Source organism: Melozone crissalis, unplaced genomic scaffold (genome assembly GCF_028551555.1).
Source record: "Melozone crissalis strain CALT ecotype California unplaced genomic scaffold, PUWL_Pcris_2 ptg000063l_1, whole genome shotgun sequence".
Lineage (NCBI taxonomy): Eukaryota > Metazoa > Chordata > Aves > Passeriformes > Passerellidae > Melozone > Melozone crissalis.
This window is the reverse complement of record NW_026535841.1, coordinates 10,016,239-10,033,916: the sequence shown is the minus strand read 5'-3', so window position 1 is coordinate 10,033,916 and position 17,678 is coordinate 10,016,239. Positions and strand designations below refer to the sequence as shown.

The 17,678-nt window shown below is 44.8% G+C and overlaps 1 protein-coding gene across 2 annotated transcripts in view; it reads left to right on the top strand.

The window, feature by feature from the left end:
* Positions 1 to 17,678, top strand: part of ULK1 (unc-51 like autophagy activating kinase 1) — a 75,217-nt gene that overhangs the window by 1,249 nt on the left and 56,290 nt on the right. For both annotated transcript variants that reach the window (XM_054288769.1, XM_054288768.1), the window contains exons 3-6: positions 239 to 331; positions 428 to 469; positions 14,361 to 14,393; positions 15,140 to 15,176. In XM_054288769.1, coding sequence (XP_054144744.1) covers positions 239 to 331; positions 428 to 469; positions 14,361 to 14,393; positions 15,140 to 15,176 — 205 coding nt within the window. The remainder of the gene's footprint in view (positions 1 to 238; positions 332 to 427; positions 470 to 14,360; positions 14,394 to 15,139; positions 15,177 to 17,678) is intronic.

Genomic DNA, 17,678 nt, shown 5'->3' with positions numbered 1-17,678 from the left:
GAAGTAGCAACAAAACCCTAAACCTTGGGCTTTTCTCCTTGGGCTGACAAGCATAATTCGGGAAAGGGCAAGTCTGAACAAGTAAGGAGAAGGCATTAGGATGTGAAGTGAGAGGCCTTTACCGGTGCTGCAAGACACTTCTTTCAGTAGGATTTGTAATCTGTTAAGAGGCTGCTTATCCTAATGTGAATGAATGGTGAAATTTACATTTGTTTGTGTTATTTATGTACTGTTTCAGAAACCTGAGCTGGAAGTAGCTGTGAAATGTATTAACAAGAAGAACCTTGCAAAATCGCAAACACTGCTAGGCAAGGAAATAAAAATTCTTAAGGTAAAGGCAGCCTGACTTCTTTTCTTCAGTCTTTATTCAATATGCCCTTTTTTTTGCTCCTAGCTTATGGTTTGTTTTTCTTTTTACTTTTTCTAGGAATTGAAACATGAAAACATTGTTGCCTTGTATGACTTCCAGGTAAATACAATCAATTATGTCAAAGCATTCTAAATTTGGGAAAAGTTGAATGGAGTTTGTGAAATTTCACTTTTTAACAAGTGTTTGTATTCTGATGTGTACTTGGGGTGCGGGGAGGGGGGGGAAGAGAAAGCCTTCTGATAAGTTATGGAAAGATAAACAAACACAGCAGATCATGTGTTAGCTGTTGGCTGGACCAGAGAACTCGTGTGCAGTTGGGAGTTGAGGTGGGAGCTTCTGCTCCAGGATGTTACACAGTGAAATGCAGTGTGGTGAATATGTCTGTGCTGGAAGCTTTTAAGTTCTCAAAATGTTAGAAATAAAATTAGTATTATTTTTGGCATGCCCACTTCTTTATTTTATTTCTCTGGTCTGGATACACTCCCTGAGAAAATTTCTATTTCCTAGACCACGCAAAAATAGTGCAAGCATGACTTTGTAGCATATGATTGTCTTAGCTCCAGAGGATTTTAATTTGCATTTTTTCTGTTGTCCTTGTGGTCGTCACTAAGTGTTAAAAATTGCAGCAGACATTTTTCCTTCAAAGCCAGCCCCGAAGATCCAATCTAGAGGGGCTAAAACTGATCTGCTGCGAAACGCGAACCATCAAGTTTTAAATTTATTTTTGATCATTTGTTAAATCTTGCTTGACAACGGGGCAAGTTTTCTTTGCCGTTCGTGGATGATTTTTAAAAAATAACTGCGGGATGCAAAGGCGGTGCTGGAGGATGAGGGGCTGTGCTCCAGGCGGTGCTGATGGATGAAGGGCTGTGATGCAGGGCGGGTGAGCGCTCTGTGCCCACCCCCGGCCGGCCCTGGCGGGGCTTATCGGCCGTGTCCTGCCCTACTGTGGCCGGTATCACGCGTCCCGCAGGCCGCCGTGTTTGTTGACATTTCCTCCGTGTGCCGTGGATTGGCTCCGGTGGCTCCGCGTCAGCCCCGGCGGTGCGAGCCCGGCCGGCGGTGCCTGCTGGGTGCTGTAGTCCGCCGGTGTCTGTCACCCGGTGTCTGTCACCCGGTGTGCCACAGCCCCCGGAGCTCGGACAGCCCCGGATCCCTCCCTGCCGGAGCAGGGGGCCCTGCAGGGCTGCCCTGGGGAGCAGAATTGCTGCTGGGAAATCTCCTTGGAGAGCTGCGCTCTGCTCCTAAGCTGGTCTGGCAGAGCAGCCTTTGGGCTGATGAGCGCTGCGGAGTAGCTGGGAAAGCTTCCTTCCTTCTAATGCTCCTGGCACAGCTCACTTGGAGCATTAGATCTCATGGTTTGGGTGGTTTTTTGGCTTTTTTGGCTTTTTTTTCATGCTCTGTATGTACCTTCCTAATTTGCTTAATAACTTTTCACTTGAGAGAGTGACTGGCTGCTCCCGCATTTCATTTCTATGAAGCATTTATGCTTACTGAGATCTTTCAACACTTTTGTTAGATTCCTCTCCCTGCTTCAAATTGCTGCTGAGTAGGAAGCGACTCAAAGACGTTTTCTGCAAAAGGAGCAGTTTTATTGCTGTTGCATTTATAGGAATGTGTTTTTCTCCTTTTGTGATGAGCTTTATCATATTCTGTGTTCAGCAGTGTAGTCTGGTGAGATTTTAGCAAGAAGCTGTGTAAGATACCACAAAACAGGAACTTGAGAATGGTCCAGGGCTCAAGGCATGCCCAGGTTTGTGCTTAGTTACCAGCTTTGTCTTAGAGTCCTTGTATGACCTGGGTAATTTGATTTCTCAGAGAAAATGAGATTATTTTGGGGGCATTGGGTGTGGACTCTCCTCTGGTGTGAGGTGATCTATTACCAGACAGTCTGTTGCAGTTACCCCACATATGTTGTGTGTTTAGTGTGTCTGCATGCTTGGCCTTGCTCTGTGTCTGCTTAGGGGTTGTGTGAGAGTAAATTACCTGCAAAGGTAAAAGTGCAGGTCTGTGGAAGGCTGGCTTCTGCCCACCTTTCCTTACTTTGTGGAAAAGACTACTACTCACATTGCTCCCCTGATACCAGATCAGGAGCTTCATTCATAGCTGCATATGAATTTATTGTATTTATCCTCAAAAATACCACATTTGCAGTTAATTGAATCCTTACTTGTAGGCTTTCCAAAATAGAAGATGTTTATTCTTGTGTTACAACATAGAGCAAAAGGGAAAAAAAAATACTTCCTGTGAAACTTATTGTTGCCCTGTAGCTTTGTCTGTCATTGCATTTTGTGTCCTCCCTTCCTCTGCACTGCCTGTCAACAGTGACTCTGACTTTTACTCGTGTGTTCCTTGCACACAAGGAAATGGTTACCAAAACCACAGTGGCTGTAAGCGAGTGATTACACCCAGTGATGCTTTCATTTGCATTTTCCTGGTTAAAAACTCATGTTAGCCAGACCTCTCACAACATGAGATTTTTGATGTAAGGCTAGATTTGCTCCAGAGTACATTTTGTACTGACAAGCAACTCTCACCCTGGCACCCTGAATTCATCCTTCAAATCTGGGAAAATTGCTGTGTTTCTTTCATTTCCAGATCTTTGTGATATTGGTTCATAAATAATGACAAAATAAGAAATTTCCTAGGAATAAATTATTCTGATGAATGTTTAATCCATAAAAGTGCAGTGACTGGACTTTTCTGGATCCCCTTGCTGGAGTCCTTAGTACAGCATCAGGACATGAGAATGGCTCACAAAATGAAATATGCATATTCCCATTATTATGTGCTCTCATATTAATGAGAGGTGATGTTAATAGTTTAGGAGCCTAATGCAAGAACCCCTGCTCAAAAAGAGGATAAATCTTATTGTGCCACATTTCTAAAAGTGCTGTCTATTTAGTGTCAGTATGGAGTTGTGGTGTGGGTTTTTCCTAGGTACAGGAGGTGTTTGGCAGACAGTAAAAGCTGTATTACATCCTGTGTGGGGTATATTAGTTGCTGCTGAGCACTACCTGACCCCTCAGCTGACTGGCTGGGGTCCCCCAGTCTGCAGCAAAGAGGAGCAGAGTGCTCCAGAGGCACATCTGGCTACCAGAAATCCTTTTACTCTGACAACAGCCAAATCCTTGTTCCTTAAGGTGCAAATTAGTAACAACAAATGATGGTTTCTGCCAAAGGAGGTCTTGGTTTGGAAATAAAGTTTCTTGGAAAACTGGTTTCCATGATTCTGAGGATCAGCTCAGCTCTTCATGTTCACAGACAGGGGAAGCTTAGCACATGTGGTCTGGTGTGTGTGGCTTGCTTTGGTTTCCTGTGTGTCCCAGGACATTAAATCTGTGGTCAGAGACCACTTGGTTAGCTGAGGAGATTGAAACTAGGAAGGGAACCCTTGGACTTGTCAGATCCTGGGAGCACTGTGTGCCAGAAAATTCCTTCCAGCACTAGGCAGAAGTTCCTGCATACATAGCTGAGATCTTTGGGCAGTGGGAGATTCTGGGTGTCTTTCCCTCCCTGTTCTGTGCCAGCTGCCCCAGGTTGAATAGGTGTCAGCTGAAGGTTTCATATGTGGCTGTGTGGGTGCTAGGTCAGAAAATCTGCTGAATCTGGACTTGTCGTGCTTTGGATATTAGAAACATTTTCCTGCATGAAATAAGGAGGATTATTTTACTGACAGATTTTCCCTAGTTGTGCACTGTGAGCTGAACTTGCTTCTTAAAGCAGTCTAGCTGTGACTGTGCTTGAGTGGATATCAGGTGGTTTTTGTGTTAGGTTTTAGCCCCCCAATTTCTGCCTGGGTGGTGTGGGCTGGTTGCAGTAACAGAGCTGTTAAAGGCACACGAAACACTGTGCTGTCACGTTTCTGGCTCAGCCTTTGTTACCTGAGGGTCTGCTTTCTACACTTTGGTAACAGGTTGATTTATTATACTCACCAGTTTGGGATGAGCTGAGACAAATGCTTTAGTCAGTCACCTGGTACAGACTCACCAAAAATATTTCTGCAGCGATGACTGTATCACCTGGAGACAAAGAACACAGAGTCCTTGCAGTGCAGATTTTTCTTGTGCACATGGATTAAGGCATGGGTGGCAGAACAAATGCTTCTCAGGTTAGTGATCAGTCACCCTGGGCTGGTCTTGAGAGCCAGATAATGACAGCCTTGTGTTGCTGCTGTGTAGAAAGTCCTTGTGATCAATAGAGCCATGGCTGCTGGGCTGTGATGTGCTGTGCTGGCTGCACCATCACCCTTATTCTGACACAGAGCCTTTAGATGCTACTCTGCACCTTGTGTACGTGCCTCCTGCTGTCCCCCAGGAGCCCTGTGGACAGCGGTGTCCTTCTGTGTGCCCTCCAGCACTGTCACCTCTGCTGCAGCAGCGCTCTGATGAGCGTGGGGCTGGGTGAATCAGTGCTGCTGCAGTGTCACCTCATGCCTGGCCACCTCTCGTGCCACCTCACGCAGGACCTTCTGTTCCTCAGGCACTGCTGTTTACATGCTCTGTCTCTGGAGACAGGGCTCCACTGAGGCACTTGGGATGACTGAAGAGGCACTCTGTGTCTGGGAGATTGCTCTCCTGAGGTCAGGCTGCCTGCTTAAACCCTGTTTTAATTCCATCCCCTAGCGAAGCTGGCAGCTTGCCTGGTGAGTGGGTGTAAAGTGCAGCTCTCTGAACTGCCAAGCAATCCTCTCTCTGTTTGTGCTGCAGACAAGAATGGGGTGTCTGCTGTCCTGCTCCGTCAGCATCCTCGCATCTGTTGAAGGGAATCACTCTTACTGAAGATTGAATCTGGCTTAATTTAGAGCTAAAGAGGAAAAGATGAAAACACAGCCACCCTCTGCCAGTTGTTTTGTAGGGAAATGCTTGGGAATTTAGTGGGCCAGAATGGCCATGTTTGCAGAGAGCTGAGAGTTCTGTAGTGTTGAACTTTGATTTGATGCTGGCTTCCCCAGCCAAGTATCCCACTGTGCAGGTCACAGAAACATCCAGCTAATGTTGACCACTAAATATAGACCTCAGTCATGGGCTTTTTTTAGAGGGAGCTGTCTTGCCACATTTCTGAAATTATGGTCACTGTTTTACTCATGCTGTGTGTGAAGCACACACCTGTGTTCCTCTCACATGATTAAGGTGTCATGGAAGAGCCAGCAACGTGGTGGTTAATGGTCTCCAAAGCTCCTGTGGAAGGTAGCATTACTCAGCCTGTAATGACAGATTAAGGAATGTTCCCCAGCAGTAATAGGAAACTGGAAGGCCGTTGTGTTCACAGCTTGATAGCAAAGCTCTGGTGGCTGCTGTTTGTGCTGCTGCTCTTGAGGCTCCACCAGTGTTTCCATCATGAAAATTTTCCACTGTGTAAATCCTTGTGATGACTGAACACATTTGGAGTGAGCAAAGCAAGGAGGTGAAGATTTGCATGATGGATGGGAAGAGGTGTCTCCTGATCAGTGGCTGGGTGGGATTAAATTCAGGTGGGAAAACAGTTTGAATTTATTTCAAATATTTATAGGCTCAAACCAAAGCCTAATTGAAAGATTTAGCTTTGTGACTAGACTGAACTTGCCACCAAACTGTGAAATTCCAATAAACCTGTGTGTCTCAAAAGCTCATCTTAGTGCTCATTCTTGTATAGAGAATTGAGGGTACAACTCACTTTGGTGTGTCCTTCCTTCTCCTCCTGCCTTCCCACCTGTTGATACCAGCTGAAAAGCTTTTCACAGACCAGCAAACAGAGGGTTGGTGCTGGTGGTGGGAATGCAGACTGGGTGGCTCTGGTTTGCCTTGGAAAAACACCCAGAGAAGTGGATGTGGGTCTTCCCTGAGGCAAACTGCCTCCATCCCAGAAGTGAGATCCTGTGGGAATGAGGAGCTAAGAACAGGGGTGGTCTTTGCAAAGGCAAGGAGAGGTTTTTTGATTTGGTTTTGCTTTCAGAATAAGTATACATGGTTTTGCTTGATGTTTTTTGTTGTCTGGGTGGTGGTTTTTTCCTCCCCCTGCTGTTACTTATGTTCACATAGCAGTAGCAAATGGCACATTTGGTGGAAAATGAACATGAATGATGTGATCTTCCAAGGCAGTGTTTCTCAGGTGCAGACCTAAACATACTTTGATTAAGAGAAAGCATCTTAATTGTCTTCAGATGTTAGGTTTCTTGTCTGAGAAATGTAATAACAAATGTTCACAGCAGAATGCAGGGACGAGCCCTGCCCACAGACAACTTTGGAACCTCTGCTGTGCTTATTGTATAGCAAAGAGGCCCTTTAATTGTACTTTATCATGTGCAGACCTTTACTACTACCATAAACACAGAGATGCTGTCAAAATGCAGAGTGAGGATCTCAGAGCTGCATCTGTTTACTAAGCAAGGTTGTTTCAAGGGGGGCTGATAGAAATGTATCAAATTGTGCATCACTGGTTGCTCAGGGCAATAATGTTCAGTCTGGCTGCAGGAGCACCTGGCTTGTCTCCTAGCATCAGAATAACAGGAGGAATTAGGTCAGCTGAGCTGGCATAGTAGGGATCAACCAGACTCTGCTTCCAGTGGGGGGGAATGAAAGATGCATAATTTTAAGTCATTAGAGATCCCATTTAGCAAAGCATCTTAAAAACCTCCAGGAAGGGGGGGACTCCCAGCCAGCTCTGAGTGCATTGGTGGCCCAGGGTGTGGGAGCTGCTGGTGTGATTGGGACCCCAGGGACCACAGGCAGGGCTGGAGGCAGCCTGGGGGCTGTGGGTGGGCTCTGTGTGTCCCTTGGGGGCTGTGTCACCTCACCCTGCACACTCTCTCTCTGTTTGCATTGGATGCTCTTTTCCTTTGGTTGGCAATCATAGCCAGCATACTAAATATGTTCAAAAGTGCTCATTTCTCTGCTGTTTAAATAGTGCAGATTTGATCTCGTGTTTCTCTGGCTTCCAGTAACTGGATTTTTTCCCTTCTTAAATTAAGGCTGTCCTTATTTGAAAGAAAATTCATGCTCTTTTATTTATACCCCTTGTTTCCACACCTTTATGGTAGCAAGTATGCTTGCTTTCTTAAATCTGATGAATGAAGTATGAAATAAATGGATGGGAAAGAGACTTGCCAAGGCCAGTCACTCATGCAGCTGCCATAGAAAACCCTGGGAGGTCAGACCTCTAATTTTCAGAGTTGCTTTAAAAAAAAACCAAAACAAGCACACCAGAAAAACCCAAACCAAAACAACTCTTTCAGAGTATCAGATTGTGTTTGGTATATACCATTAAAAACAGGCAATTTCCAACTTTATCAGGGAGACTATATTAATCAAAAACTAAACTACATTAAACTAAAATCAAACCTTGTGACTGAGTTACTTTGCTTGTATTTGCACATATCTCAAAAAATTAATATGTCTCAATGAGTGTGATTAAAACTGAAATATCCACCTCAACTCTTAGCTCTCCCCCACTACCCCTGCTCATTTGGCAGGCTCATAAAATGCAACTTTAAGGTATGCAAGGATTTAATTCCAGTACATGTGACTGAGCTTAAGGTAATGGGGAATTCAACCTTAAATGTTCAGTTTATGGTATGGCTGTGATACAAGAAGGAGATGAGGAATACATACAGAAAAGCAAATTGGGTTTTGATTTTTTTTGTCATTGTTTTTAGAATTCTGTAGTTTCCTCTCTTGATCGCATTAATATAATGCATTGTTGTTTGCATAGGAGCTTGCTTTTGTTTGGAAAAGCTTCTAGATATTCTGCCTGTTGGCAAAGGGGTAACTACTTCCACCCCATGTCAGAAAGTCCAAACTTTTCAGGATTCTGCTGCTCTTTTTTTTTCCCCTACATTCTCTGTTGCAGCCTGCATTCAGTGGATTTTGGGCAGTGCATGGGGGGCTCGGGTGCTGTAGGAGCTGCAGTGTTACCCCCAGAGCAATGTGACTGCTGTAAGAAGGGATTGCTTCTCAGTGCTCCAGCAGCACAGGTTAATTTGCTCTGATGTGGGTGTTCTTGGTCTTGCCTGGCAGCTCTGTGACCTGTGAAACCCAGCTCTTTGTTTCTGTACCCCATTCTGCATCCCATGCTTTGGTTTCTGTGCTTGGGCTCGGTGCTGGCTCCAGCTGTGGCTTTGCTGCAGTGCGCTGCCCTGCAGAGGCCCCACAGGAGGAGAGGCAGGTTTTTCTGTCTGAGCTCTCTGCAAGGGTGCTGGGTCTCAGTGCTCTGTTTGAGCCCAGCAGTGGATTTGTGAAGCCCGGTAGCAGGGCTGTGACCGGCTGGGGGAAAAGGCGGGGCTGGGCTGAAGGAACCTGTTGGGAGCTCATGTCCACTGGAAGGGATGATGAAGTTTGTTCAGGTCTCTTGAAGGCTGAGCTGCCTCTCTAGCAGTGATCCCATCTGGCTGTGGTGGTATGAGCTGCCTGGGAAAGAGCAGCTCCACGGATGTGACGTTGTCCTGTTTGTTTTCTAATGTCATGCAAGCAGACTTTAGAACTGTTGCCAGGGGGATGGGAAATAGTCTCCCTCCCTTCCTGAAGCCCGTGTAGTACCAGAGAATGGTTTTCCTGCTGTTTTTAATCTGCCCTGCAGTACAACCTGTCCTGACACAGCTCATCTGTTCTGCAGTGGAGAGTACAGTAGTGCCTGGATTGGGGCAGTGCTGACCCTTGGCATCACTGTTCTTCCAGTTCTACAAAAATCTGCCTGCTGCAGGGCCACCCATCAACCATTTTTGTGCTGCAGGGCCTCCCTTCTGCTTGCTCCACGTCCTAGAGCAAGCTGGCAGGTCAGAAGGAAGCAGAATGCAGTCAGTGGCCAGCTGTGGGCCAGTTGTGGACAGAACATGGTGGGCCTTGCCAGTCTTGTTTCTGATGCTTACTCCATGGGACCTACATTAAGAAATTAGAAGCCCTCATTATTTTGGGAAGTCACAGATCTGCTGACTCTGGAAATAACACTTTCCAGTCAGTAGAAGTAGGTTTTACCTTTCTTCATCTGAGTTAATTGTCTCCTGAATTGGAAGCCTGCTCAAAATGTTCTTGAGTTCCTTATTGATGATGTTCAGGAGTGAGGAGGATGACCAGGGCCAGAGAACAGAAGGCTCTGAGATCTGTTTTTCTTTTCACTTGGGGTCAAAAGCCATGTGAATATCTTCTATTTGCTTTAGATCAGTTTTCCAAAGGAAGAGCAATTATAGGTTCTCCCACACTTCTGATTGATGTTGCTATTGTCCCTTATCTTGCTTTGTTCCAATAGATGCATCAGAAGATAATCCTTGCTTATCATGACAGTTTTCCTTTCCCTTTTCAGAGGCTAGCCTGCTCAAGCCAAGCTGTGAGCCACAGTGAAACAGTTCTAAGAGATTTTACTTTTTGCAAAGTTGTTTTCCTCTCTTTAGAACAGCAGGTTTGTTTTTCCCAAGCCCAGTCAGTTTGGGAGCCCCTGCCTGAGCTAGGGATTTTCCAGATGCCATTGGCCTAAGAATTGGCTTCTGTAAAGCAAAGTTGTGTTTGTTTGGACTGTGTTTGTGACTCCAGCGCCACTGTCAGAAAGCAATAACTGGAGACCACAGGTCAGAAAGGTATTGGCTCCATGAGATCCTGCTGGCAAAACAGGAGGATGTGATACACAGTGGTTCTGCTGCAGTGAGAAGGGGAAGTAACAAAAAAGAAATGGAAAAGCTTAGCTTTCAGTTGATGTTATCTTCCACTGTCAGACCCCCAGCTTTATGTTGTGCTTCTGTTGTGTTGGTGCAGTTGGTGAAGTTCCTGGCCCTGCTTAGAGAGATCCATGTGCAGCAAAATTATCTTTGCTTGGCAGCATCTCTGGGTGCTGTTGGAGTGGTGGTGTTGAGCAGCTTGTGGGAGATATCTGCTGAGAGGCACAAACCCTCTGCCATCACAGGGATGCCAGCAAACACCCAGAGAGTGGTAAAACAAGTCTTGAGTGCTATGGCTCCTCTGCTGTAGGCAACAGGAGCCTTTTCAGCCCCTCAGTGCTCAGCACATGGGTGTAATTCTGGAGCTACCTTCATCTTCAGTGTTCTTCCCAGTTGTCCTAGAAAAGAGGCCTTGTGTGAGGTAGGAGTCATTCTTAGCTGGGTTTCCCCCAGAGTGTACTACAGCACTGGTCTCACACAGATTGGTGAGAACACTGCACTGCTGAGAGGATCTTGGAGTGTTGTGTAATCAAATTTCCACTTTTTGCTGTTCCTGAGCATCTTTCTAAACTTGGTGGCAGGCTGAGTTCAGGGGTAGAGTGCAGAGGAGGATTTTTCTAAGGAAAATTCCTCTCAGACTTTTTAAGCTGTGGTAGGAGGATGACTAACTGTGGGTACACCCAGACATTTCCCTTTGGACACCCTAAACACACTCTTTCCAAGAAGAGGATCATGCCACCTTCCAGTATGGGTGGAGAGAAAATTTAAAGGGAGACAGGACTGTTGGGTCTTACTGTCCATAACACCATGTGTCCTGGTGTCACAGTGAGGAATTCTAACAGAGCACAGTCTTGGGGTGATCTATGGTGTATTGCTAAATGAGGTTTCTTCATTTCTTTGTCCTCCATCAGCAGATGTGTGTTATTTGTAGACAGCAGAGGCTGTTGCCTATTTTTACACTCAATTAAATTGTAACTTCATCACTGGGGCCTCTGCTGCAAGAACAAGGCAGGCAGTGCTCCAGACTGATTAATTATCAGCTTAATGCCTTTGGCAGAGGCGTTTTGCTGCCATTGTGGGGCAGGGTCAGGGTACTGCTGCCCTTTGTGATGACAGGAAAAGTTAGGGGTTGTGTCTGTGCTGTTGTCTCCATTGAGCTTGTTTAGTGACAGGATTAGGCTTGGCTGTACAGACTGGCACATGTGAATAAGAGGTCCAGAGGAAATGATCTGTAACACTTCTTGAAAATAAGCCTCTGCAAAAATAGAGCAAACTGTAATACTTTTCTTGATGTGGAAATGAGTGGGTTGGGCATTTTGCTTTGGTTTTCAGAGAAACTGGTAGCTTGCAGAATTTGGCTTGGGGTATTTTTTTCCTTGTTTTGTTAATGAAAAGAATCATAAATATAGTGGAAGGATAAAAATGGACAAGAAGTAGTTTCTGCTGCTGAATCAGCTTGAGAGAAGTCCATCAGCCTGTTTGAGAAACCAGAAGTCTCTTTAGACAGCTGAGTCTATTTTAACCACAGTAAGCTCTACTGGCTTTTTCCAAACACTAGTTTGTTTCTGGGACCCTTCGTGAAATAAATGTTTTGTTTTGTTGGCAAAATTTTACAGATCTTTCTTGTAAGTGGATCTTGAAGTGCTGAAGCTGCACATGTGTTTGTTGTCTTGCTACAGGCAGCTGTGATCTGAAAATACCCTTGTTAGGTGTTCTGGCCAGCTCTGTCTGGTGAGGTTGGATTTTCAGAGGTTGTTGTTGCCAGTGATGGTTGGGAGAGCCACCAGCTTCTCTCCTCAAAGCCTTTCAGGCATTGCCCTCTTATCACACCAGCACAGAGTGAAGAGATAAAACCACCAACCACCAAGGTCATGTTGTTGTTGGGAAAGTCAGGCAGAGCATCCCCCTTGCCTGTGCTGGTCCTTGTTTAACCCTGGTCACTGCACACACTGGCTGCCAAAAATCAATGACTTCCTTGGTGATGTTTGTTTGCAAAGTCTTTAAATAATGTAGAGTGGAAAAACAACTATACTGCAGAGTGTGCATTAGCTGTTGGCTAATAAGTTATTACAAATATCTTCTGAGTTGGTTTGTGTAAGCTCTGGTTCCTCTTCATTTCCTATACAGGTAATAATACACTGAGCTTCCCCAAACCCTGCTGGCACTGTGCATATTAAAGTGCAGAGTTACTGGGCTGCAGTGATCACAGCACATTCAGCCTAGAAGTGTCTATGAAACCTGTTTTTGTGGCAGTGATGAACCTGGTCTGGGCAAAAACCACTTCAGACATTTCCTGTGTGCCCAGCAGCTGCCCTGCAGTGAGTTCCCCAGCAGCTGCATTGCACTTCTGGTGTGTCTCATATCTCCTGGTACATCTGGGGCTGCAGTTCCTGTAGCAGTGAAAGTCCTGGGTGTTTTTATCAACCTTGGCTTTCTGCTCTTCCTGCCTAGGACAGCAGGAGCTGGTGGGCTTTGAATGCTCCTGAGAATTCTCCCTCAGTGCTTTGTCATGTGCAAAGCCTGTAATGATGCTTGGGGTTTTCTTCTTGCACAGCTTCCCTGGGCTGGTGCTTTTAGCCACAGACTGGTTTCCCCCTTCATCAATGTGTATGAAATTGCATGACTTAATGTGTGCTGCTTTCGAATGCAGAGGTTGAAAAACAAAGCCTGTTGAAAGAAGTGTTTGTCATGCAGGGAAGTGCAGCAAACACTTTCTTGAAGTATCACAGAAAATTGCTTTTTCAACCAACAAGGGGACTTCTAAAAGCTCAGCAGAGTTTGGTAGTGAGAACAGCTGTAAGAACAAAGGGTGGCTCTGGGCTGTGGTGGATGTTTGAACCCCTCCAGGGAAGATGGCCAGTTCCCCTGCAGCTGTGGCTGACTCAAATCTCAGATACTTCATCTTCCTCCTCTTCCTCCAGCCAGTCTTCAGCAAACATCTGGAAACCCAGATTTCACATGGTGAGGTTAAAAGGATAGAAGAGAAAGCAAGAGGTGCTGAGGACTCCAGGCATTGACAAAGGCAGGGAATTTGGTACAGTTGATGGGAGGCAGAGTTCTGTGGACTGACCAGGATAAAAGAGATGAGAGCAGACAGTGGAGAATGCTTGGAAACCAAACAGGGTTCTAGAGTGGATGCTAGGGGTTTTGAAATGGTTTGGGTCAGAAGAGAAATCATGTACACTGGTATCTAAACAGCCTGTGAATAAAGTCATGCTGCCCTGGAAGTGGAATCTCATGCTCTGCCTCTGCTCTCTGCTTTCAGGACTTCTCCACTCACCCACACAGTTGCTGTCTGTGAGTGTTCCCAGCTGGGCCTTAAGTTTAGAAGTGACTTCTAGCTTGTAGGCTGTAGGAGTGACTTCTTGCTTACAGATTTTATATAGTTGGTCTACTCCTGTCTGACTTCTGTCTCAACAAAAGGATTTAGTTGTTTGGCCTTCTGGGTCTACCCAGGGCTGAAATATTTGGCTGTTTTCATGTCTGTTCTTTGGCAGTGCTTTGGTGGCTCTGCTGGACACGTGCTAGGTTGGCACTGGTGTCACCATGTGCTGCACAGCCACCAAGGCTCCTGTTGTGCCTCTGTGGGGCTGTATTTTTGTGGGACAACATCTCTGCACTCTCCTGTGCTTGTACCATGGATATATGGATGTTTCCCTGGGGCTGGGGAGAGGTCAGCCAAGGCAGGAGGTGAACTCCCAGGATGGTAGGAGCATCACAGTGCAGCACCTGCAGTGAATTCAGGAAAATGACGATTTGGCCTGGACTTGGCTGGTGTTGACCCCTGTTACAATCCAGAAAGCTTTAACCACCTGATAATGGCACTGTTAAGGCATGTAGAAAATATGGTTGGCAAGTGTTACATTTTTAGTCTGAGATCTTTCATTTTGCCCTCTAATGGAAGGTGTCACTTGGGCACTTTTCAGCCACGGGGTTGAATTGCAGGTCCCAAAGTTGTGCTGCTCTTATCTTTCTGTTCAGCCTAGCCCTGCTCATGTGGGCACAGCTGCTAAAAAGGGCCAAGTTAAATGTGGAAATGATTAAGGCTCTAAGATAGCAGTGTGCCAGCATCTGTGTTGCGTGCCACTGTTAATCCCTGGAGCCTGAAAGGACATGGAGACCCAAGCCACAATACAGGAGATCAGCTTGGTTAAACAGATGCACTCTCACAAATCAATAGTATGCTTAAATACCTGGCATTTTCAAAGCAAGCAGTCTTCCAGGAATTAACCTATAATGTTTTCACCCTTTCTTCAGTCTGACTCATAGCAGAGAACAGATAATCTGTTTAAAAGGTAATACAGCAATTAAATGTCTGAAATATTTCAGTGCATAAATCCCTTAATTTTCCATTTTCTATTTCCCCAGGAACTGGCAAACTCTGTCTACTTGGTTATGGAGGTGAGTGCCTTTTTTTTTTAACCTCCTTTCCCTCCCTCTTTGTCTTTTTGAATATTTTAAACCCATTTTAAGCAGATCAGCATGTTTCACAAGTGGTGCTTCCTGCTGGCAGTCTCACCTGTGAGGCTTTGTTAATCTACTCTGCAGCTCAGGCCTTGGAGAGTGTGGGTGCAGAGAGCAGCCAGGGGATTTTCCATCTTGCTGCTCTCAGAAGGTCCTGCAGGCACAGGCTCAAGCAGACACTGAAATTTAGGGGTTAGGAGGGTGTGTTCAGGCATCCACCAGAGAGAATGTTCTGGACACAATTTACCTGCAGAGTCTCTGAATGTTTCTCTTGCTCTGCAGTTCTCACTTGGAGGTCTTGTTGACTTTTCCTAATGATGTGGAACATTGATGTGAAGAGTTTTGAGTTTTCAGCTGTGTCCACTCCCAGCTTTCCTCAAACAGTTTTCTGCTGCTGTCTGCAGTGCTGACCCCTCTGCTTTGTTCTGCTTTTACCTTTCTCTCTGAAGTCCTTGAACAGGGATGATGCTGGTGTATCATCATGCAACACAACATTTAGGAGAAGTAGGAGAGGAACCCAGAGGAATGGGGTTTTCCCTGCCAACTTCTGAATAGTATTTTAACATGTGTGATTATTTATATTTAAATACTATGATAAACCTGCCACCCTACTGAAATTTACTGTTTTTCTTGTTAATCTTTGATTTGCCCTGTATTAACTGAGCTTTCTGTTCTGTTTGCAGTACTGTAATGGTGGTGACCTGGCAGACTACCTTCACAGTAAGTACAGCAGGATGGAGAATATCCTCTGGGAGGGTCACCCTTCATAATCTTTGGAAAACTGAGAAACCATGACAATAAAAGCTGGTCTTGTAGTCCTTTCTATGTAGGTCAGTAGTGACTGTTGTCAGAAGTTATATATTTTAGTTACAATGGCCTTACAGGTTCTAGGGACAACACTACTAGGGACACAGTTTGTCTTTTCATGGTGACTGGAAAAAAGCTATTTATGCTGAAGCCTTCCAGTAGTGTTGGATTAAAATAAGATCCCAAGAGCATATTCTCTAAGGTGTCCCCACATCTAGGGCAGAACATATTTCCTGTTTCTGCATATTGAGGATGGCTATGGTGTAGCCATTAGTGCTGTGAGGGTGACCTCATTAATTTTGGGGTTTTCTGGAGAGTATTGCACAAGTATCTGGGACCATGGTGCCTTGAAGAACCTTTTGGTGAGACTCGGGTGTCTTTGCCATCAAGGGAAATGCTTTGCAGGTCATCCAGCTGTACTGCTGGGACTCAGGCAACCCCTCAAGGTATTTTTCAGTGCAGCACAGGCACAGGACCCTGGTTTGTGAAAATCACTTTGCACCTCAGCACCTAGAACAGGTAGGAGGATAAAATGTTTAACAATATATTTAGCTGCACTCAGATACAGCCCTTCTATTTTTTTTTCCCCATGACTTTGTTTTTTCCTTTAAAGTAGCTTTCTGGTTGTTTTGCATGTTAACTAGAAGATTACTAAATGTGAAGAGACAACTTTAATCTCATTTCATGTGTGGCTCTGGGTCATGGTTAAACAAAGTTTGTTCACATTGTTCAAATTAAAAGCTAGTCAGCTGGATAATACTTCAGGCTCCTTATTGAGGTATGTGATGCCTGGAAATGGCAAAAATTGAAGGATTAAAAGATAAATTTACATTTGCCCTACAGCTAGTGCTGGTGTCCCTAGAATAATAATTTGGGGCTTGATGCTAGCATGCCACACTTTTCCTGCAGGGTAATGAATTATATTTGTGGACTTGAATTTTCAGAAAGAGTTTAGTACTTGAAGGAAAGAGAATATTCTGTCTTTCATGTGTTTTGTTTGTTTAAAGCGTGGGTGAGATAGAAGTGACAGGCATTTGTTTTTTAAAATCCAGGTTTAGTGTGTTTTGTCTTAGATATGTTTTGCATCTGTTGGGTTTTGCTGTGCTCTAAAAGGAGCATCTTTAGTGGCAGCAGAATGTTCTTATGGACACCAGTGGAGGATAGTTTTGTATTTGGTACTTTCTTTTTTCTCTCTGAATGCAAATGCAAATTTTATAAATAAGATGCTTTTAAAAAATAGCAAAACTTCAGTTTTACCAGTGCATGGGCTTTGAAAGCTTAAGCTTTTAACTTTCATGCACAGGAAGTGAACCTTGATCTTAAAGCAGTGGGCCCTGCACTCTCATTGGGAAACTGTGTGTGCAAACAAGAAATTATAGAAACGAATAACAGAAACAAGGATTTACAGGAAATCATCTGGTCTGTACTACTACTTCTGTGTGTACATTGTTGTTTTCTCTTCTGCCACCCTCCTCCCCCCCAAAAAAAACCCTCAAGAAAAAAGTGAAGCATGCAGTTAGTTAGGCTGTTAATACAGCTCACTTCCTGGCCTATCAATTGAAATTACTCAGAAAGTTGGTGGCTAGTTTGAGACAGTGACAATGAATTGTATTTTCCAAATAAAATTCAGTTTTACCCTAGTTTGGTTTGTTTGAGTGTTACCTGGTGCAAAACTTGATCTTTCTTTGCCTGAGTTCGCATGAGAAAGTTAACCTTTAGCTCTGTTTTCACCAATAAAATATTTTGGTTTGGCAACTGTAAAGATTGTTGTGTCTGGGAAGTTGGTGCTTAGTTTTGTTTTAACTCTTGTGTGCTGGTTGCCAGTGAAGAGAACCCAGCAAGCACCAATTTCCAAGGGAGGAGTCAGGAAGGGACTGCAGCAAGAAGGTTTAGTTACTCCCATCACTGCCAGATCCCAGAACCTAGATAAATGTCAGATTTCTGCATCCCACCTCATGCTTCTGTGTGGAGTCTCCTCTTCCAGCTTCTGCAGGTACCCAGAGTGCTTTTGACAGGAGTGATTTTTTCACTGAAAACTCATCTTGGAAAGTTTAGATTTCTTCAGTACTTGACTGGTACTCAGGAGGCTCATCTCTATTGAGTGGTTATTGTGCTGCTTCAGTTATTTTGATAATTGTGTGATGGTGTTTAATTGCAACATCGACTTTCCCACTGGCTCCTCAGACATTTGTGCTGGTTGGTAGTTCCTGTAACACTTAAGCAAGCAGCACATGCCAATCCTCTGGTTCTCATTGAATGAGTTGCTTGTAAGCTTCCAGATCCATTCTGCCCTCTAATTACAGGCATTAGGCAATGTGGTAATTCCATGCTGAATCCAAAGGCACTCTCATTCTCCTTGTCTTCATGACTGGAGGACGTGCACAGGTGCACGTTGGAGTGCACTGTGTGTGTCTG